The 23165-nt window shown below is 42.4% G+C and overlaps 1 protein-coding gene across 2 annotated transcripts; it reads left to right on the forward strand.

Moving 5' to 3' along the window:
• Positions 1–1396: 1396 nt before the first annotated feature.
• On the forward strand, positions 1397–20092 carry LOC118401020 (alpha-parvin-like). Of its 2 annotated transcripts, none has more exons than XM_035798152.2 (12): positions 1397–1661; positions 6662–6751; positions 6857–7030; positions 7214–7354; positions 8414–8529; positions 8815–8873; positions 12330–12349; positions 12517–12578; positions 12674–12742; positions 15832–15933; positions 16910–16982; positions 17629–20092. In XM_035798152.2, exons 1-12 carry the CDS (start codon positions 1526–1528, stop codon positions 17703–17705), a joined length of 1119 nt encoding a protein of 372 aa, XP_035654045.1. In that variant the 5' UTR covers positions 1397–1525; the 3' UTR covers positions 17706–20092. The 2 variants fall into 2 exon arrangements, with proteins under 2 accessions (XP_035654045.1, XP_035654046.1); XM_035798153.2 differs by lacking the exon at positions 1397–1661 and adding an exon at positions 2973–3023.
• The last annotated feature ends 3073 nt before the right edge of the window (positions 20093–23165 follow it).

The raw sequence follows: 23165 nt of genomic DNA on the forward strand, positions 1-23165 counted from the left end.
CACACCAAGCCCAGCACGGGCTATCCCACACCAAACCCAGCACGGGCTATCCCACACCAAACCCAGCACGGGCTATCCCACACCAAACCCAGCACGGGCTATCCCACACCAAACCCAGCACGGGCTATCCCACACCAAACCCAGCACGGGCTATCCCACACCAAGCCCAGCACGGGCTATCCCACACCAAGCCCAGCACGGGCTATCCCACACCAAGCCCAGCACGGGCTATCCCACACCAAACCCAGCACGGGCTATCCCACACCAAGCCCAGCACGGGCTATCCCACACCAAGCCCAGCACGGGCTATCCCACACCAAGCCCAGCACGGGCTATCCCACACCAAACCCAGCACGGGCTATCCCACACCAAACCCAGCACGGGCTATCCCACCCCCAGCACGGGCTATCCCACACCAAACCCAGCACATGCTATCCCACACCAAACCCAGCACGGGCTATCCCACACCAAACCCAGCACGGGCTATCCCACACCAAGCCCAGCACGGGCTATCCCACACCAAGCCCAGCACGGGCTATCCCACACCAAGCCCAGCACGGGCTATCCCACACCAAACCCAGCACGGGCTATCCCACACCAAACCCAGCACGGGCTATCCCACACCAAGCCCAGCACGGGCTATCCCACACCAAGCCCAGCACGGGCTATCCCACACCAAGCCCAGCACGGGCTATCCCACACCAAGCCCAGCACGGGCTATCCCACACCAAACCCAGCACGGGCTATCCCACACCAAACCCAGCACGGGCTATCCCACACCAAACCCAGCACGGGCCTTCCCACACCAAGCCCAGCACGGGCTATCCCACACCAAACCCAGCACGGGCTATCCCACACCAAACCCAGCACGGGCTATCCCACACCAAACCCAGCACGGGCTATCCCACACCAAACCCAGCACGGGCTATCCCACACCAAACCCAGCACGGGCTATCCCACACCAAACCCAGCACGGGCTATCCCACACCAAACCCAGCACAGGCTATCCCACACCAAACCCAGCACGGGCCCTTGAGCTCAAATGTTTTAAGCCACATTGGACCCACATCGTACCAATATGGACATGTTTGCTGGGTTGCCATACCATGTGGTGATGCAGCCAATCAAGATGCTTCCAATGGTGCATCTGTAGAACTTTTTGAGGATCAAAGCCTATTTTGGTGGTATTAGAATAACGCCTATAACAATGTCTATGCATCCTTACTGATATCACTAGAAAAATATGATAATGAAGAAATGTGTTCGTGATAAATCAGAAGTTACATAGCACACTGGTCAAAGCAAACAGGGGCCAGTTGCTAACTACAATGTATTCAGCCAGTAGGGTTTTATTTACAATAGAAATAGGGGAGGGAACAAGGAAGGGATTTAAGCCTGGATGAAATTCCGTTTCCGCTTTAGGGAGTGAAAATTGATTTGAGCAGAACTTGACTTGAAAATCTATTTATTTCAGAGACCCACTCAACTTTCACAATATTGATTGTACTTTTGGATAAATTGTATCATGGCTACTTCGCCGCAAAAGTCGCCATCCTCTCCGTCGCCGACGACTCCGAAATCACCCTCTTCCAGAAAGAAAGATGACTCGTTCCTGGGAAAACTTGGAGGAACTTTAGTAAGAAGAAAGAAGGCAAAAGAAGGTACATTTCTGATCAAAACAATACTGTCACGAACATGTCTAAACTTTACTTGCGTGAAGTGGCATGTGTATAAAAAAAAAATGTTAAACCATCAGCAAAGCACAAGCAGAAAATAAGTATTTTTAAGGAACGACCGTGTAGCTCATTGTAATTAGCTAGTCGCTACAACATTGTTTCAATCCGTTGTGTAATGAAGTCACGCCTCAACCATTGTCTGATTCTGTCTATTCGTTATTGGTAAAGGAATATCGCCTTTGCCTGCTTTCCGAACTGCAGATTCATTGAAGAGATCAGAATAGAGTAGGGTATTACATAAATATCGGTAAACTAGCGTACACACTCACTTTCTTGTAATTCAACGTTCTTGTATTGACCCGAGTTGGCCTGCAGGGCAGCCTGGGAGCGCATGCAGTGCCTAGTAGAGTTCCTCACTGTAGCTGCAGGCTATGGTTGCCATGTAGGGTATGCTACTACTTCAGATGCAATTACTCTGGAATGAGGCAAGAGCAAACACAACTCCAGGAGCAGCTGCACTGCTAGTGTATGTCCTTTATTTCACTGCTACGAGATTAACACACCTATAAAATGAACGAGTTGCCCATTGTTTTTCCTCAAGTTCCGTTTTTGATTTGTTTTTTTATTTCACCTCTATTTAACCAGGTAGGCTAGTTGAGAACAAGTTCTCATTTGCAACTGTGACCTGGCCAAGATAAAGCAAAGCAGTTCGACACATACAACAACAACAACACAGAGTTACACATGGAATAAACAAACATACAATCGATAATGCAGTAGAAAAATCTATATGCAGCATGTGCAAATGAGGTAGGATCATCATCAAATGAATTAGTTGCACATTAAGTGGAAATGTTCCCACTTCGTTTGTCCTGTTAAGAGGGCCCCCGATCTCCAGGGGGCCCCCCAAATGTGGTTGCCCGGCCCTGCACTTGTGTTATGATTGGTTTGTATCAATCAGGGTTCACAGGGCTGAGTGGTTGACACACCACAGCTGAGCCCTATCCCGTCTCTCCCTCACACCCATCCACAGCGGAGCACACTGGCCAGGATGTCCGCAGTGTGTTCCTAGTGATTTGATGGAAAGCGTCTCTGGTCCCGCGTTGCGGCAGTATATTTAATTTAAAGCTCTCTGACATTTTACGATGGGGAGGAAGAGAGGGGCACGGCCTTGAACAAGCCTGTTGATTGGGCCGCGGCGGGAGAGGGAGGAAAGGGTGAGACAGAGAATGTTAGAGACAGGACGGTGGATGTTAAGCAGGCTGGAGGAGAGGATGAGTCAGTGAAGGGAAGATGCTGGAAACTCAGAGAATGGAGAGATGGGCTGTGGAGCACTCTGCCCACCAGGTAAGACCGCCTGTTAGTATTCACCCTCATGCTGGAGCATGAGGAGAGGAAGGAGAAACACTGTGGCTGCATTTCAACAATCTAAATTGGCGTCCTTTGCTGCTTTCCCTTCCTTCATTTACACATAGATGGTGTTGCAGGATGGGTGTAAGCAATGTGTGGTGGATACCTACCTGTTACTTGCTTTCACCAATCCAGGTCCTTCACATCAGTTCATATGAAGGAAAGTAGACGAGGAATGGAGACCCAGTTTCTGTAGCAGGTCTGGGATAGCATTTAGCACCCCAACTCATAGCATCACATGCTCTGTGTGTGAATCTCTGCTGGTCAAGGGGACATTGTTTATGGAGATTATTTAAATGTGTGATTGGGAGGGCAGTGACAATTCCTCTATTGTTTTCTAGACACGCTGATGCATGCAATTTTCAGTCATACAATTATTTCTGAGAGAAGGCATAGTGTGCCCTCAAAGTATTCATACCCTTTTACTTATTCCACATATCAAATTTTATTTGTCATACATGCCGAATAATTTTAACCAACAATGCAGTTCAAGAAATAGAGTTCAGAAAATATTTACATAAAAATAAAAAAGTAACACTTAAAAATGACAACGAGGCTATATACAGGGGGTACCGGTTCCGAGTCAATATGTGGGGGGCCGGGGGTACAGGTTAGTCGAGGTAATTTGTACATGTAGGTAGGGATAAAGTGACTGCTCGGTTACAGCCTGAGTTCAAAATGGATTGCAAAGGTTATCACCCATCTGCACACAATACCCCATAATGACAGTGAAAACATGTTTTGAGAAATGTTTGCTAATTCATTGAAAATGTAATGCATATATATCTCATTTACATAAGTATTCACACCCCTGAGGTAATACTTTGTAGAAGCATTTGTGAGTCTTTCTGGGTAAGTCTCGAGGAGCTTTCAACACCTGGATTGTGCAACATTTGCAACTTTTGCACAATCCCATTACTCTTTTCAAAAATGTTCAAGCTCTGTCAGATTGGTTGTTGATTATTCCTTGACAACCATTTTCAGGTCTTGCCGTAGATTTAAGTCAACTGTAACTCAGCCACTCAGGAACATTCATTGTCTTCTTGGTAAGCAACTCCCGTGTAGATTTGGCTTTGTGTTTTAGGTTATTGTCCTGTTGAAAGGTGAATTCATCTCCCATTGTCTGGTGAAAAAAACTGAACTAGAATTTTGTCTCTGCTTAGCGCCGTTTCTTTTTTTTATCCTGAAAAACTCCCCAGTCCTTAGCGATTTAAAATCATACCCATAACACTATGCAGTGATGGAAAAAGTACTCAATTGTCATACTTGAGTAAAAGTAAAGATACTATAGTTTTTTTTTTTAATTAAGGGTAAAAGTGGAACCTTGTAAAATACTGTAAAATAATCACCCTGTATAATACTACTTGATCAAAATTCTAAAAGTATTTGGGTTTTAAATATACTTAAGTATCATAAGTAAATGGAATTGCTAGAATGTACTTAAGTATCAAAAGTAAAAGTATAAACCAATTCAAATTCCCTATATTAAGAAAACCAGACAGCACAATTTTATTTACATTTTTTTGGTGGTTAGTTGGGGGCACACTCCAACACTCCGACATAATTTACAAACATAGCATTTGTGTTTAGTGAGTCCGCCAGATCAAAGGCAGTATGGATGACCGGGGATGTTCTCTTGATAAGTGTGTGAAATGGTCAAAATGTAACGAGTACTTCCTGTCAAAATGTAACGAGTACTTTTGGGTGCCAGGAAAAATTTATGGAGTAAAAAATACATTATTTTCTTAAGGAATGTAGGGAGGTAAAAGTTGGCAAAAAATATAAATAGTAAAGTACTTCACACCACTGCCATTATGTTTGAAAATATGGAGAGTGGTACTCACTAATGTTATATTGGATTTGCCCCAAACATAACACTTTGTATTAAGGACAAAAAGCTAATTGCTTTGCTACATTTTTTGCAGTACTACTTTAGTGCCTTGTTGCAGACAACAACTGTTTTGGAATATTTGTATTCTGTACAGGCTTCCTTTTCACTTTGTCAATTAGGTTAGTAATTGTGGAGTAACAACATTGTTGATCCATCCTCAGTTTTCTCCCTTCAAAGCCATTAAACTTTCACGGTTTTAAAGTCACCATTGGCCTCATTGTGAAATCCCTGAGCGGTTTCCTTCCTCTCCGGCAACTGAATTGGAAAGGACGTCTGTATCATTGTAGTGACTGAGTGAATTGATATACTATCCAATGTGTAGTTAATAATTTCACCATGCTCAAATGGATACTAAATGTCTGCCCCCCCATCTACCAATAGGTGCCCTTCTTTGCAAGGCATTGAAAAACCTCCCTGGTCTTTGTGGTTGGATCTGTTTTTGAAATTCACACCTCGACTGATGGACCTTACAGATAATTGTATGTCCATTAATACATTTTACATTCAGGCTGTAACACAACAAAATCTGGAAAAAGTGAATACTTTCTGAAGGCACTGTGTGTCGCGCTGTCAAGGCACAGGATATTCTCCTTAGTCTTGATATGACGCTACACAGGCGGTCCGAATTAGGGCTGCTGATGGTGTTGATTATGAGGATGTCATCCTCGCTGGGAAGGAAGGATGAGAAATCCAGCACAGGATGTTCACACCACTACAGGTGTCACTTAAACTGACACGAAGCAGTATAGTGAAACGCATTCTTGGGCAAGGCAGGGGTTGATGGGGAAACCAGGAAGTTCTGTGTGATAAATTGATTAACTGAGAACAGTGTCTGATCAGATAAAGCTGATTTTAGGAACGGGGACACAGAAAGCTGAGGTGGTGCAGTCGTCAAAGGGGAAAACGTGATATTGGTTTAAGAATCAATTGTAGCTGCTGATATTGATATAAGAATCATCCCCTTTAGAACACGTCTCCTCTGTTGTGAGATATAGCCTAGGGAGGAGGAGTGTACGGATGAGGGCCAATAAGTAGTAGACTACGAGGAAATGCCTGTCTGGAGGACAGAAGGTCATTACCTGGACGGGCATTACTGTGTTTTCCCAATGAGCAGCAGCTTCTAAGAAAATATTCCTTGACGAGTGAAACCACTTCCAGAAATAACCGCTACGCCTCAATAATATACCATATTAGACATGATAAAGAAGGCAACGCCCGGTCCTGTGGGGTTATGTTTGCTGGGAACTGCTTGGCATTCGACCGCAAGGAGCTACAGAGGGTAGCGCATAAGGCCCAGTACATTACTGTGACCAAATAGCTGTGGTAGTAGTTAGCTAGTGTGTTAGTGGTGTGGGAACACTACATTTATCATGTGCTGGTCCCTATCCTAGTAGTCCCCCGCCTTAACAACAACTTCTCATTTCCCCTGACCCTCTGTGCTTATGTCTGCTGGATTTGCCATACTGGCAAAGCTTAGCTGATGCTAAGAGCAGCAAAGTACTGAGCAGTATGAAACGTGTAGTAGCCTAAGTTGTAGAAAGCTTCTTTTTTTTGGTGAAATTATCACAGTTAGGCGGCACAAACAGTAAGCCACTTACAACCTACGTGAATTTATAGCTGTTGCACTGAAAGATGGCGGTTTGAGAGGATGCCTTGTGAGTGACGTGACGTGCTCTCCCTACAGTGTCTGAGCTCCAGGAAGAGGGGATGAACGCCATCAACCTGCCCTTGAGCCCCACCCAATACGAACTGGACCCAGAAGACACCATGCTAGGTAAGTGCAGTGCAGTACAGTGCAGTCCCTATCTGAGATCCCTGGCCATAGAAGATGAGACGCCTTGACACTGGCTATACCTAATGTTGCTTTCTGTTCCTACAGAGGAGAATGAGGTCCGCACCATGGTCGACCCCAACTCCAAGAACGACCAGAAACTACAGGAACTCCAGAAGGTGTTGATCGACTGGATCAATGATGTGTTGGTGGGGGAGAGGATCATCGTGAAGGACCTGGCTGAGGATCTATACGACGGGCAGGTTCTGCAGAAACTCTTTGGTGAGGAACAAGTCCATTTAATGGTTCTCCATCAAACTTAAAGGATCACTACTACCGCTCGCCTTCTCCCTCTGACCATTTTCTCTCAGGCCTTTCTCTCATTGTGCAAATGCCTGTATTTATGCTAAAGCAGACCCCTGACCAAATGTAATACATGCTGTTTTCTTTGTATATGTGTTTCAGAGAAGCTGGAGGGGGAGAAGCTAAACGTAGCTGAGGTGACCCAGTCGGAGATCGCCCAGAAACAGAAACTACAGACGGTGCTGGAGAGGATCAACGACTCCATCAAGGTCTCTGCCAGGAGCATCAAATGGAACGTGGACTGTAAGTAGAGGCTGAGAACTTGGTCGTATTAATTAGGGCACACCGTAGCAAGACATTACGCAACCCTAAAATGATAACAAGCGTTCTTATTGGACAGTCCCTCCATGTTTCAGTCCATTTTCATCTCTTTGGTGAGAGAGACTCAGCATACAGTAGTTGTTGAGTGAGCCAAAGTGGTCAGACAGGTGGAATACATGGGGGCTTCAGCTTGTTACCAGTCCATACACTGGTCGTCGAGTTTTCTCTGCTTCCCATTGAGCCGTCTCTAATGGAGAAGGAATGTTTGTCCATACAGTACATTTAGGTAAAGCACTTTAGGTTTGCCGTGATGTCTCTATTTTATGAGGCTTTTAACAAGAATATGATGACACTGGTAATAGCGTTCTAGCTTGTGTTTTATCATTAGCGTACATGTATGAGAAAAGGAAAGAGAGTTGTAGGGATGAACTGATTTGAGGGAAGTAGTCCAGAAATATACATATTCATTAAAGTTGGACTCCGTAGCGGTGAAACTGCCACGTCTGTTTGCAATATTCCAAACAACAAAGACGTGACTTAAAACAACACTGTTTTAATCATGGTACATCACGGCACGTGATAGAACAGCAGAGTATGTGCAGTGTTTTAGTTTTTGTATTACTTTGCTTTTCAAAAACCATAACGAATGCGCCTGGGGCAGCCAGTGGCGCTAATGTGGATCTCGGCTTACGGTAAGAGGTAAATGCATGACTACATCACGAAAGAGGAACACTTGTATGATATGATGGTGTTTTTGATCGAATTTACAGCAGAATACTGTCAACCAAGCGCTAACCAAATCAATGCGTTGTTCCCTACTTTCAACCTTTTTCTTTTAAGCTGAAGAAAACACTTAAGGGAGATGTTCTGATCCTCTTCGGCTGAGAGGATCAGGCCGATATCAAAGGGCTTTTAGATACCTCTCCTTTAATTTAGCTTCTTTTTATTAGGCGGAAATCAAAACATTGTTTTCTTCATTGATTGTTCTTCCAACCAATGAAAACTAAAGCAAATCCCCATTTCTGTCGGTTTCTTGCCCAGCCGTCCATGCTAAGAGTATAGTGGCCATTCTTCACCTGTTGGTGGCGCTATCTCAGCACTTCAGAGCACCTATCAGACTTCCTGATCACGTGTCCATCCAAGTAGTGGTGGTTCAGGTACTGTAAATCCTCTTATTTTGCTTGGTGCATAGTACACATGAATGAAACTTGATGTAAGTCTCTGAGGTCATACACCTGTTTTGTTACGTGTTATAATAACTTCGCTATAAATGCTGTTTTACGATAAATTGAAGTACTACAATACTTTGTCAAATTATACCACGGGTGGGTCTAATCCTGAATGCTGATTGGTTAAAACCGCATTCTGGATAAATCTGAATGTTAAAATACCTATTTACTCTGTTCCTTTTCCTGTTTCTTTTTTTCTTTGTCTTCTCTCAGAAAAGAGAGGGGATTCTGCAATCTCGCCAGATCCAGGAGGAGATCACGGGCAATACAGAGTAGGTCACGTTTTTCTCCGATGGGATGAACCAGTCTTTGAGAGAACACACTCCTTCTCACTCAGTGTGAGAGCTCTGTTTTGTCAGAAATAGGGATGGGTTCACCACGGCAGTAAACCACATACCACTGTCTTCCCCAAAACACAATGCAATCTCCTATTTGCAATATGAAGTACTTTAATATAGATTTGTATCTCTCAAATGCAATCCCCTCTGTAGTCTTTATGTAATAACCACATCATATTAATACATTTTTCAAGCACAATTATTTCACCAGTGTGTATGAACACAGTTGACCATTGTATAAACAGGGATGTGATGGTTCCTTGCCAGTGTAGCGTTGCCCCAGCTGAGGTTGGAGCGAACCAGCAGGTCCAGAGCAGCTGGGGAGATTAGTGGGCGAGCAAAGCGCTCATATCATGGTCACAGGGCTGTTATCATATGACCAGGACCGTTGCCCTGCCATCAGGGATTACACCACGACGAGAAAGGGTGTCGTGTGTTTGTGCGTGTCTAAGGCCCTCTTTTGTGCGATAGCTGTTGGGATGTTGCAGCAGCCCCTTAACTCAACATGTGTGACAATGCCTAGTGGCCCATTCTGTTAATGTTCAGTGAAGTTAATCGCTTGTGTACAACAACATTACTGTATTCACCACCAACATTCCTCTGTATCAGGTTGATATCAATGTATCAATAGTATTTTTATTTTTTTATTTAACTAGGCAAATCAGTTAAGAACACATTCTTATTTACAATGACGGCCTACCAAAAGGCCTTCCTACGGGTGCCTGGGATTAAAAATAAGTACATATAAATATAGGACAAGAGAGACAACACTATGTAAAGAGAGACCTAAGACAACAACATAGTAAGGCAACATAACATGGTAGCAGCACAAAACATGGTACAAACATTATTGGGCACAGACAACAGCGCAAAGGGCTAGAAGGTAGAGACAACAATGCATCACATAAAGCAGCCACAACTGTCAGTAAGAGTGTCCATGATTGAGTCTTTGAATGAAGAGATTGAGATAAAACTGCCCAGTTTGAGTGTTTGTTGCAGCTCGTTCCAGTTGATAGCTGCAGCGAACTGAGAAGAGTGACCCAAGGATGTGTGTGCTTTGGGGACCTTTAACAGAATGTGACTGGCAGAATGGGTGTTGTATGTGGAGGATGAGGGCTGCAGTAGATTTCTCAGATAAGGGGGAGTGAGGCCCAAGAGGGTTTTATTAATAAGCATCAACCAGTGGGTCTTGCGGCAGGTATACAGAGATGACCAGTTTACAGAGGAGTATAAAGTGCAGTGATGTGTCCTATAAGGAGCATTGGTGGCAAATCTGATGGCCAAATGGTAAAGAACATCTAGCTGCTCGAGAGCACCCTTTCCTGCCGATCTATAAATTATGTCTCTGTAATCTAGATGGTCATCTGAATCAGGGTTAGTTTGGCAGCTGGGGTGAAGAGGAGTGATTTACGATAGAGGAAACTAAGTCTAGATTTAACTTTAGCCTGCTGCTTTGATATGTGCTGAGAGAAGAACAGTGTACTGCCTAGCCATACTCCCAAGTACTTGTATGAGGTAACTACCTCAAGCTCTAAACCCTCAGAGGTAGTAATAACACCTGTGGGGAGAGGGGCATTCTTCTTAACCAGATTACCTTTGTTTTGGAGTTGTTCAGAACAAGATTAAAGGTAGTGAAAGCTTGTTGGACACTAAGAAAGCTTTGTTTTAGAGCTTTTAACACAATATCCAGGGATGGGCCAGCTGAGTAGAGGACTACCATCTGCATATAAATGGATGAGAGCACTTCCTACTGCCTGAGCTATGTTGATGTAAATTGAGAAGTGTGGGGGGCCTAGGATCGAGCCTTGGGGTACTCTCTTGGTAACCGGAAGTGGCTGAGACAGCAGATTTTGACTTTATGCACTGCACTCTTTGAGAGGTAGTTAGAAAACCAGGCCAAAGACCCATCAGACACCCCAATACTCCTTAGCCGGCCCACAAGAAAGGAATGGTCTACCGTATTAAAAGCTTTGGCCAAGTCAATAAAAATAGCAGCACAACATTGCTTAGAATCAAGGGCAATGGTGACATCATTGAGGACCTTCTTAAGGTTGCAGTTACACATCCATAACCTGAGCGGAAACCAGATTGCATACCCAAAAGAATACTATAGACATCAAGAAAGCCAGTCAGTTGATTATTGACAAGTTTTTCCAACACTTTTGATAAATGGGGCAAAATAGAAATAGGCCTATAACAGTTAGGATCAGCTTGATCTCACCCTTCTAAATAAAGGACAAACCGTGGCTGCCTTCCAAGCAATGGGAACCTCCCCAGAAAGGAGCGACAGACTTGGCGATGACAGGGGCAGCAACGTTAAGGAAGAAAGGGGCTAAACCCTCTGACCCAGATGTTTTTTGGGGGTCAAGATTAAGGTGCTCCTTTAGCACCTCTGACTCAGTGACTGCCTGCAGGGAGAAACTTTGTAGCGGGCAGGGGAAAAAGAAGGAGAAGAATCGGGGATAGTCGCATTAGAAGGGGTGGGAGATGAGGAAATGTTGAACGGGCAAGGAGGCATGGCTGAGTCCAATAGGAATCCTGACTTAATGAAGTGGTGATTAAAGAGCTCAGCCTTGTGCTTGTTGTCAGTAACAACCACATCATCAACATTAAGGGACATGGACAACTGTGAGGAGGAGGGTTTATTCCCCAGGTCTTTAAATGTTTTCCAGAACTTATTGGGGTTAGACCCACAGAGAGAGAACTGCTCCTTAAAGTCAGCCGGAGTATGCGTGTGCCGAGCCTTTCGCCAAATGCAATTCTTGAGGTGGAGTAACTCTGCAAGATCCCAGTCGAACCAGGGGCTAGACCGGTTTTTAATACTAATTTTCTTTCTGGGAGCGTTTTTGTTAACAATACCACTGAAAATATCAAGAAAAGAAGGTCCAAGTGTCTTCGACAGAGGGGATCAAGCTGATTCTATATCATTTTAGAGGCCAGTTCATGAAGGAAGTCTTGCTCATTTAAAGTTTTTTAGCAAGTGTCTATGACAATCAAGACAGGTTGTTTCATTGAGCAGCCATTACAGACACAGGCTGTAAAACAGTGATCACTAAGGTCATTAGAGAAAATTCCAGACTGATGCCTATCAGGAATATTTGTGAGGATTACATTGTAGAATTGGTAATAATTTTAAAGATTTAGTAGTTGTGGAATAATCCCATGTGGCAAGGCACTTGCAACGCCAGGGTTGTGGGTTCGAATCCCATGGGGGACCAGTATGAAAATGTACTCCCTCACTACTGTAATTCTCACTGGATAAGAGCGTCCGTCTGCTAAATTACTAGAATGTAAAGTAGGCTAATGTGGACATTTTAATGAAGTTCTTCGTGAGCTGTCCTTGTTGACCAAATGGAGCTTTTATATCTTGTTTTGTCTTTTTTCCCTCAGGGCTTTATCTGGCAGACATGGTATGTCTTCTACTTGGTCTATTCTCTCCCAATGCATCTTTTAATCAGTCGCAGTAAATTTGACACTTGTTTTTATTTTAAATCGCTGTTTTCAGTATATGACGACCTTGATGCTTTTTATCTTGTTTCTGTGAGTAACGGTATGACTGTTCTCTCCATCCATTAAGAGCGAGATGCTTTCGACACCCTGTTTGATCACGCTCCGGACAAGCTCAATGTGGTAAAAAAGGTAGTGTGTGTTAATATTAGTAGTAGTAGTAGTAGTAGTAGAGTTTTCTGTTGTACTGTTGGCGTGCCTCACAGAAATGACTGCTGTTTCCACAGACTCTCATCACCTTTGTGAACAAACACTTGAACAAACTCAATCTGGAGGTGGCTGAACTGGACACACAGGTACAGTATGAACTAGAATTACAGTTGAAGTCGGAAGTTTACATACACCTTAGCCAAATACATTTAAACTCAGTTTTTCACAATTCCTGACATTTAATCCTAGTAAACATTCCCTGTTTTAGGTCAGTTCGGATCGCCACTTTATTTTTAGAATGTGAAATGTCAGAATAATAGTAGAGAGAATGATCCATTTCAGCTTTTATTTATTTCATCACATTCCCAGTGGGTCAGAATTTTACATACACTCATTTAGTATTTGATAGCATTGCCTTTAAATTGTTTAACTTGGGTCAAACGTTTCTGGTAGCCTTCCACAAGCTTCCCACAATAAGTTGGGTGAATTTTGGCGCATTCTTCCTGACAGAGCTGGTGTAACTGAGTCAGGTTTGTGGGCCTCCTTGCTCGCACACGCTTTTCAGTTCCGCCCACTATTCTATAGGATTGAGGTCAGGGCTTTGTGATGGCCACTCCAATACCTTGACTTTGTTGTCCTTAAGCCATTTTGCCACAACTTTGGAAGTATGCTTGGGGTCATTGTCCATTTGGAAGACACATTTGCGACCAAGCTTTAACTTCCTGACTGTCTTGAGATGTTGCTTCAATATATCCACATAATTGTCCATCCTCATGATGCCATCTATTTTGTGAAGTGCACCAGTCCCTCCTGCAGCAAAGCACCCTCACAACATGATGCTGCCACTCCCACGCTTCACGGTTGAGATGGTGTTCTTTGGCTTGCAAGCCTCCCCCTTTTTCCACCAAACATAGCAATGGTCATTATGGCCAAACAGTTCTATTTTTGTTTCATCAGACCAGAGGACATATCTCCAAAAAGTACGACCTTTGTTTAGTTTTTAGTTTAGTTTATTTTATTTTTACAGGGACAGTGCACATTAATCAACGTTTCAGTAAAAGTGCCGGTTTTAGCCAGCCGGCTAATTTTCAACCGCAGTCCCTGGGCAGGTTATTAAAAACAATTACAATATAGACAATAGCACCATAGACATAGCAACATAGGACAAGCAAGACATAGCATACAGACAGAGCAACATAGAACAAAAAGCAGCAAGACAAAATTCATAAAAGCAACAAAGTGTTTCCATACCTCACAAGCTACAGACAACATGGAAAGCGGCAACACACAGCTAGGGACCATGTTCACAAATCTGATTGACCTTTAGCCATGTCTTCAAGCATTTTGTGAAAGTGTGATATGTGGTGCAGTTATGTGTGTCTGATGGCAGTGTATTCCAGACATGGGAAGCTCTCACAGAGAATGCAGATTTACTAAAGGTGCTTTTCCTTAGGGGAACTATACAGTCACCTCTCATGGCAGACCTTGTGGATCTGCTGCCATATGTCTGGGTTTTTTGTTTAACAAACATATTGAGTGGAGGGGGAGCCAGGCCATTAAGGATCTTGAATACAAGACATGCGTCGGTGTATTGCACAAGATTTTCCCAACTCAAGAGCTCATGTTTTCTAAGGATGTGACAATGATGATGGCTATTGGGCTTCCTATCAAGCACTTGTTTGCGCCTGTTTGTAGACAGACTGAATAGGTTTTAATGTTGTACAGCAAGCTTGGGCCCAACTAGTCAAGCAGTATGTTAAGTGGGGGAGTATCATAGATTTGAAGTACAGTTTTGCTACCTCTGTAGTCAAACAATTTCGTATAAATCGGAAATGAGCTAGATTGAATTTAGTTATTTGAATTACCTTTTTCACATGCTTTTTAAAAGAGAGGTTGGAATCAAGTATGATGCCAAGGTACTTAAAATCGGATACCACCTGGAGCTTCTCCCCTGACACATAGACATCTGGCTCAGTAGCATCTTTTGCCCTCTTTGTGAAGAACATGCAAACAGTTTTTTTCACATTGAGATGCAAACACGAGTCACAGAGCCACTTTGTAACCTGGACCATTACAGTAGTGAGTTCTTGTGCAGCTTGTTGTTTGCTCTTTGCATGCACATATATCACTGTATCATCTGCATACATTTGAACTTCAGACCCAGTACATACAGAAGGCAGATCATTAATGTACAGGCTGAACAGGAGGGGCCCCAGTATTGACCCTTGGGGCACGCCCACATCATAGCTACGAGTGGGCGACAGCTCATTGCTCACTCTGACACACTGAGTTCTGACTTCAAGGTATGATTTCATCCATCTCAAGGCATCAGGGGAAAAGTTGAACTTGGACAATTTTGTGATGAGAATCTTATGGTTAACAGTATCAAAAGCCTTCCTTTGTCCATGTGCAATTGCAAACCATAGTCTGGCTTTTTTATGGTGGTTTTGGAGCAGTGGCTTCTTCCTTGCTGAGCGGCCTTTCAGGTTGTGTCGATATAGGACTTGTTTTACTGTGGTTATAGATACTTTTGTACCTGTTTCCTCCAGCATCTTCACAAGGCCCTTTGCTGTTGTTCTGGAATTGATTTGCACTATTCACACCAAAGTACGTTAATCTCTAGGAGACAGAATGCGTCTCCTTCCTGAGCGGTATGACGGCTGTGTGGTCCCATGGTGTTTATACTTGCGTACTATTGTCTGTACAGATGAACGTGGTACCTTCAGGCATTTGGAAATTGCTCCCAAGGATGAATCAGACTTGTGGAGGTCTACAATTGATTTATTTTGATTTTCCCATTATGTCAAGCAAAGAGGCACGGAGTTTGAAGGTAGGCCTTGAAATACATCCACAGGTACACCTCCAATTGACTCAAATTATGTCAATTAGCCTATCAGAAGCTTCTAAAGCCATGACATAATTTTCTGGAATTTCCAAGCTGTTTAAAGGCACAGTCAAATTTGTGTATGTAAACTTCTGACCCACTGGAATTGAGATTAAGTGAAATAATCTGTCTCAACAATTGTTGGAACAATTACTTGTCGTGCACTAAGTAGATGTGCTAACCGACTTGCCAAAACCATAGTTTGTTAACAAGAAATTTGTGGAGTAGTTGAAAAACGAGTTTTAATGACTCCAACCTAAGTGTATGTAAACTTCCGACTTCTACTGTATCTAATTAGAATCATACCTCTTGTATATTGATATGAATAAGCATGTTTTTTTTATTCTTTAGTTTGCTGACGGTGTGTACCTTGTTCTGCTGATGGGATTGCTGGAGGGCTACTTTGTTCCACTCTATAATTTCTTCCTGACTCCTGAGAACTTTGAACAACAGGTATGTTGACATTTATCTTTGCTCAGTGTGGTACACTTTAATGACAGTGAACACACTAGTCTTTGTTTTGTTCCATTTCATACATTTCCAGCAAATTATTGTTTTTTTCAGGCCCTAATTGTTTAATTCAAACATTTGCATAATTTTTTACTTCAAGATGGCTAATCCCTCAGTGATTAATTCTATTTGCTGATATTAGTATTTATCATGAAGATTATTCCATATTGTCAGACAGACAATGTGCAGCCCAAAGCCTCTATTCTTAGCAGGCTTTCTAAAGGGACGCCCTGTCAGGCCTGAGACTGGGTCCTCTCCAGCCGGCTGTGCTGTGCCAGGCAGTGGGCACCCGGCAGGCAGCATCTGTAATCTGCTCCTGCACAGAAAATCAATAAGTGGCCAGGAGATTAGCGCTAATGCAGGGAGAGGGGGGAGAAGGGACAAGGGGTCTTTTCAGGGACAGCTGCTATATAGGAGTCCCTGGTACTCGCCTGAAGGAATCCTCCAATGGTCAGTCTCTGTATTGCTTGAATTTTAACTCTCTTGTTTTCTTTCGCTCTCTCACTCTTTCTTCTGTCTCAAGCGCTCTCTTTCTCTTAAGCTTTGGCTACTAATTATCCACTCCATATTTCCTTAATTGCCTTCACCTCCTAGCTGGTCTGTTCCAAGGCTTCCCACATTCTGTACTGACACTCGGTACCACACTTTTACATGAACCAAACAACAACCAAATTCTGATAGAACTCCCCCTCCTTTTTGCCTGGTGCTGAGTGACTGTTTGTCCAGCTGTAAAGAGCTTATGGGTTTATGGAGCTGATGTTTACACACCTAGGAACCTGTGGTAGGGGAGCTGTAATGACTTGTGTGAATTGTATAGGTGTGTTATGGTTTAGGAGCTGTTTCCTCATACTCTAGGCCTGCCTGTGTGTGGCTTGCTCTTCTGTTGTATAATGTTGTTGTCATTGTGTTTCTCACGCAGGTGCACAACGTGTCCTTCTCTTTTGAGCTGATGCAAGACGGAGGTTTGGAGAGACCCAAACCTAGACCTGAAGGTAGGTGTTTTCCTTTAGGATGCTGTTTATATAGTTCCCATGGACAATTATTTTTTTGTATTACTTTTAATTTTTTTTGTCCTTTTTCTTATTTTTAAGAAGATGATTAATTCTGGAAATTTGGTGCAAAACCATAATGGCGCAATACATTTGCCTCCTAATTTAAAGTCCAGTATTTATTTTGTGAGAATTCTGTCAGGCAAGATTCCCTGAAAGCAAAACTTATGTGATAATATTGCTGTATCTTTCAGTCGAACTGTTCGGAGAGAATTGGCTATATGCTCCTCTATGGTACAAATCCATTCAGTAAATCTTAAATGCCACACATTGCTAAAGTAAAAGCACTACACACCAAGCCCCTTAATGGATATGTTTACTTGTTGGGGTTTGTGCGTCTTTGTTCATTTGTCCTTAGTATTATGTAGTAGTGTGTCTGTGAATGGGTGTTGAAACACATTCATGGTCGGTGTTGTACCTGAATCATTTCTCATGGTCAAAACATTTCCTTTATACCGCATATCCTGATAGAATTCAATTAACAATTAAAAAAAATAAAGATTTTACTGGTATTGACGCTATCAAAACATTTTTTTTTAGAGAGATTGTCTGTGTTTATTTAAATCTTATTAATTCCCTTATTTCCCAGATATCGTGAACTGTGACCTCAAGTCAACCCTGAGGGTGCTGTACAACCTCTTCACCAGGTACAGAAACGTGGAGTGAATATGCTGTGTTGGGGGTGACTCATTTTATGGGGTATCACATTCAAGTTTTAAGCGTTTTTCCCCAATTACATGCTTCAAGGGAAGTAGTCCCTTGCAAAGAACACTACGAACCAATTCAGGACATTCAGCGTTGGTATTATCAATATTTTTTTTATAGATTCCATTCCAAATATTTTATGTGCTATAATAATAACTTCTACTATTGTATGTGCTGTTTGCCATTTTAAAATACACTACATACTGTATGCATTTTTGTTAAATGAATGCATATTAGCCTAAGTAAAAACAGTCATTGTTTTTTTAATTATATTTTTAATAGATGAAAATTCCATATTTTTTTCGTAATGTCATATTTCAAAAGGTTGATATTGTGATGAAATTTCTTCATGTTTCCATCGCTAAAGCCTGTTTAATTTATTTACTAAACAAATGTTTGTTAACCTACATGTATTGTGCTTTTGTGTGCACCTGACCGTCTCAATTACTTAGCTGTTTTCTACTTTCACTAGTGGATAAGTTCCTTTTTTAAAATAAAAAGACTGTACTGCATGCCATTTATTAGGAAGACACCACTTAAAGTGCTGACTGTGATTGAATATGCTCTCTTACTTTATTCTCAAAACTGCTTTGCATGTCTCATATATGTTAAATGTTTTAGTAACCACATTCCTAAAATGTTGTAATGTTAAAACAACCTTGTAAAGAAACGGAAGGTCTCCCTCACGCTAACACTTTGTTTGGATAGTCCATCTGTAGATGTTCTACAGCAGTGGTCACCAACCCTTTTGGAGTCCATTAGTTTCTGAGTCAAAATGCAAGCCGAGCTCTACTGTGGAAAATGTATAAAAAAAATAATAACTTGAACGTAAACCTATGCAACATCACCCTATTAAAAACAGCACTGTATTAATGAGGAGGTAATTAATGAGGTACAGAACATTATCACTGCATATTGGCTTTGCTTGAATTGCCGTGCCAATGCATTGTTATTCTTCAGACCATTAAAAAAATATATATATATTTGATGTAGGCTATAGGATCACACCAATAATAGATGAGTTGTTGTATTACTTGTGAAGCATGGCTGAGTGAGCGTACATTTTAAATAATTAACTTTTTCTGTTTTACTGGTCTCACGGTGCCTGCATCTGATGGTCAGTCTCAGCGGAGGGAAAAAGCAGCAGACTGAGGGTCCGTCACTCAACATCTGTCTGCTCTCTCTTTCCTCCGCTGACACTGACCAAGAAGGGCCACCGTCTTCCAGCTGATGGCGAAAACTCGAGTCGCGCCGCATTATTTCTGTGTCGTGCACAAATTCATGTTGTTACTCCTATGAACAGAGAAAGTGAGATATTCCTCTATTAAAAAAGACAGAAGCCGCTAATAATAAAGCAAGCCAATCGATACACTTTCCTACTCATTCTTTGCTGTATTTGTTGAGTCTCTCTCTGGTCATGGTTTTTAAACGTTTAAAAATCTTACAGCCTCAACTTTGCTGTAGCGTTCTTTTACGCCTGCTACTTTTACTGCAGATATGTTAATCTGAGCCATTCGATTGGCCAGTGGTCGACCTACACTTCACTTGATTTGCTCCCACCGGGAAGGCATAGTTTGTACCTTCAGACATATGAAATGGGAACACATCGCCTACCCGGCATACAGGGCAGCTGAATCGAGTGCGTCTACCACTGACAGCGCAAGATTAATTAATAAAATAGGAACGCAAGGCTTACCACTGTTTTTTTGTTTACAGAAACGTTTGGCGATTTAGACTAGGAATGCCTTGGAGATCACTGCTCTATAGACAATCAGTAACATTTCCACTACAGTGCGATCGTAAAGTATTCAGACCCTTTGACTTTTTCCACATTTTGTTACATTACAGCCTTATTCTAAAAATGGATTAAATAGTCCCCCCCTCATCAATCTATACACAATACCCTATAATGACAAAGCGAAAACAGGTTATTCAGAACCGCTTTGTCATTATGGAGTATTGTGTGTAAATTGAGGGAACAAATGATCTATTTTAGAAAAGGCTAACGTAACAAAACGCGAAAAAAGGGGAGGTGGTCTGAATCCTTCCTGAATGCACTGTACCTCCTAATCATAACCTTAACCCTGACCCTTATTCTTTACCCTAACCGTAACCTTATAAACATATAGTCTGTAGAGCATCTACAGATGGATAATCCGGACTATCCAAATAAAGTGTGACCTCGCTCACTAATGCAGAGGTCTTAAAGATTTGTCAAATGTGTGAGAATTGGGGGTTTTGCGAACACTTTTTCAAATGATATACACTACAAGCTTTTGTATTTTGAGTTAATTCATCCATAGTTTCTATTGCTCATCTGTTAATTCTGAAATAAAACATTGTCTGGATATTATGGTGATTGAATGTTATTCCATTACTGTAATGTTACCAGCGGCCTCACTTCCCTCTTCAGAAAAGGATATATTTTAGGAAGCTGAGGTTTGATCAGAGCAGTATTTCTAGCGGGTCTCAGCCTTTCCTGTCATATATTCTACAATAGAGCTGAGTGACCTCTACAATACTATTAAAGATGGTCAGCTCTGCGATACTATTAAAGATTGGGAGCAGGTGGTCACTGTTGGGGGGGAAAACTGCAGAAAAACAAGGTTCTTTCTGTATTTGATCATTTTAAAGGTGAAAGTAAACCAGTGCACCAATGTACCAGGTCATGTCTGTTAGTGCAACCTATATGATATTTGGTTGTCCCTTTAAGAATAGGGTAGAGCTATGCTTTATTTCTCAGTTGAAGCCAGATGGCAGTCCGGCTAGTATGAAGCCACTACGACCATCATAACGTTAGTTTCCAATTGCTCTGCCTCTGACACATTCACTACTGAGCTATTATCACTAAAGCTAAGGGAGAGAGCTTTCAGTACATTTGAGTACACGTCCGCCCTATAGAGAGAAAATAACAGAAAACGACAGCAGAGTAATTGACTGGTCGTGTAAGGTGCCCTGACTGCTGAATACTAGTGTTACCCCCATTAGAGGGTAATTACCCCTATCTCTCTCCCTCTACATCCCTCTCCCCTTTATTCTTTTCATTACTTTTCCTCACAGCAGAGCTTGTGCATCTGCCGAGTCTCTGCCTCTCGTACCTCACCTTTTAGCAGGCGTAAGAGTATAGAGAGTACAGCAGAGGAAGAGAAGGGACCATTGGCAGGGATGTGAAGAAGAAAATGTGATACCTTTGGCCTCCTTTATTTGCATGTGAGGTTGATCATTCGTTTTTGGAAAAAGCTGAACACATGTAGGCTAAACACCATAATAACTCCATGGAAACGCACACAATGTCTGCTCTGTTAGGCCTGTTTCGCTAGGGGTCATGTAACCTGGCTGCCCTTTCTCCTTCAAGTGTTGGGATTTTCACATGCTGCTAAGAAAGCAGGGCCACATCAAAGGCTGAGGCATTCACCCGTAACATCACAAGCAGCCCTGTGGACTATGAATCAGAGAGACGATTGGTGCACAAACATTCATGTATTTACTGTGCATTTGGAAAGTATTCAGACCCCTTGACTTTTTCCACATTTTGATATGTTACAGCCTTTTTCTAAAAATGGATAAAAACATTTTCCTCATCAATCTACACACTACCCCATAATGACAACGTGAAAACTGTTAATTTATTAAAAATAAAAAGTACCTTACTTACTTACTTACTTATTCAGACCCATTGCTATGAGATTTGAAATTTAACTCCGGTGCATCCTGTTTCCATTGACCATCCTTGATGTTTCTACAACTTGATTGGAGCCCACCTGTGATAAATTAAATTGATTGGACATGATTTGGAAAGGCCCACACCTGTCTATATAAGAACCCCCACTTGACAGTGCATGTCAGAGCAAAAAACCAAGCCATGAGATAGAAGGAATTGTCTGTAGAGCTCTGAGACAGGATTGTGTTGAGGCACAGATCGGGGGACGGGTACCAGAAAATTTCAGCAGCATTGAAGGTCCCCAAGAACACAGTAGCCCCCATCGTTCTTAAATGGAAGTTGTTTGGAACCACCAACACTCTTCTTAGAGCAGGCTGTCCAGCCAAACTGAGCATACGGGAGAAGGGCCTTGGTCAGGGAGGTGACCAAGAACCCAATGGTCACTCTGACAGAGTTCCTTTGTGGAGATGGGAGAACCTTCCAGAAGGAAAGCCATCTCTGCCATCTCTGCAGCACTCCAACAATCAGGCCTTAATGGCGAAGTGGCAAGACGGAAGCCACTCCTCAGTAAAAGGCACATGACCACCTGCTTTGAGTTTTCCAGAAGTTACCTAAAGGACTCAGACCTTGAGAAATTAGATTCTCTGGCCTGATGAAACCAAGATTGAATGCTTTGGCCTGGAGGAAACTTGGCACCATCCCTACGGTGAAACGTGGTGGCAGCATCATGCTGTGGCGATGTTTTTCAGTGGCAGGGAGACTAGTCAGGTTTGAGGGAAAGACGAATGCCGCAAAGTACAGAGAGATCCTTGATGAAAACCTGCTCCAGAGCTCTCAGGACCTCCGACTGGGGTGAAGGTTCACCTTACAACAATACAACGACCCTAAGCACACAGCCAAAACAACACAGGAGTGGCTTCGGGACAAGTCTCTGAATGTCCTTGAGTGGTCCAGCCTTGAACCCAATCAAACATCTCTGGAGAGACCTGAAAATAGCTGTGCAGTGACGCTCCCCATCCAACCTGACAAAGCATGAGAGGATCTGCAGAGAAGAATGCAGAAACTCCTGAAATACAGGTGTGCCAAGCTTGTAGCATCATACCCAGGAAGACTTGAGTCTGTAATCGCGACCAAAGGTGCTTCAACTAAGTACTGAGTAAAGGGTCTGAATAACTATGTAAATATGATATTTATGATAGTTCATAAATTTTCTTGACTAAAAGTGTTTTTGCTTTGTCATTATGGGGTATTGTCTGTAGAATATTGAGGGGGGGGACAATTTAATCAATTTTACTAAATAAGCCTTTAACATAACAACGTTTTAAAAAGTCAAGGGGTCTCAAATACATTCTGAATGCACTGTATGTGTATAGTGACATCAACCCCTTCAAATGTCCCATTGAAAAGGCCTGCAGCTAACCAGTTTTTCTGTAACACAATCCACTAGAAGAACCATGACCATGAATGTACATACCCTTCAATGAAGTACACTTAGTTTATCAGACCATTTGATATACATGGATGTGCATAGAGAATGCAGGTGCCATCTAAGTTATTGAAAGAGTGGATTATATGACCAATTTAAAACAATTACATAAATCCTGCGTAGTCCACCCCGAGCTTTAAATGTCAGAAAATCTGCTCCCGTTAACAACTGTCATATGTTTGTCCCATCAGATGACCTTGTGGTATAACGACAGTGTAATAATGAAGTGAATTTATGCTGCCTGTGAAAAAACAAGAAGTTGAACTATGCTCAA

The sequence above is a fragment of the Oncorhynchus keta genome, chromosome 22, assembly GCF_023373465.1.
Source record: "Oncorhynchus keta strain PuntledgeMale-10-30-2019 chromosome 22, Oket_V2, whole genome shotgun sequence".
NCBI lineage: Eukaryota > Metazoa > Chordata > Actinopteri > Salmoniformes > Salmonidae > Oncorhynchus > Oncorhynchus keta.

Excerpts from the sequence above, each read along its gene's own strand:
- LOC118401020 (XM_035798152.2), top strand. The coding sequence starts at position 1,526 with ATGGCTACTTCGCCGCAAAAGTCGCCATCCTCTCCGTCGCCGACGACT. Across the intron at positions 1,662-6,661 it reads AAGAAAGAAGGCAAAAGAAG|TGTCTGAGCTCCAGGAAGAG; the intron begins GTACATTTCTGA and ends CTCTCCCTACAG. Across the intron at positions 12,743-15,831 it reads TGGCTGAACTGGACACACAG|TTTGCTGACGGTGTGTACCT; the intron begins GTACAGTATGAA and ends TTTATTCTTTAG.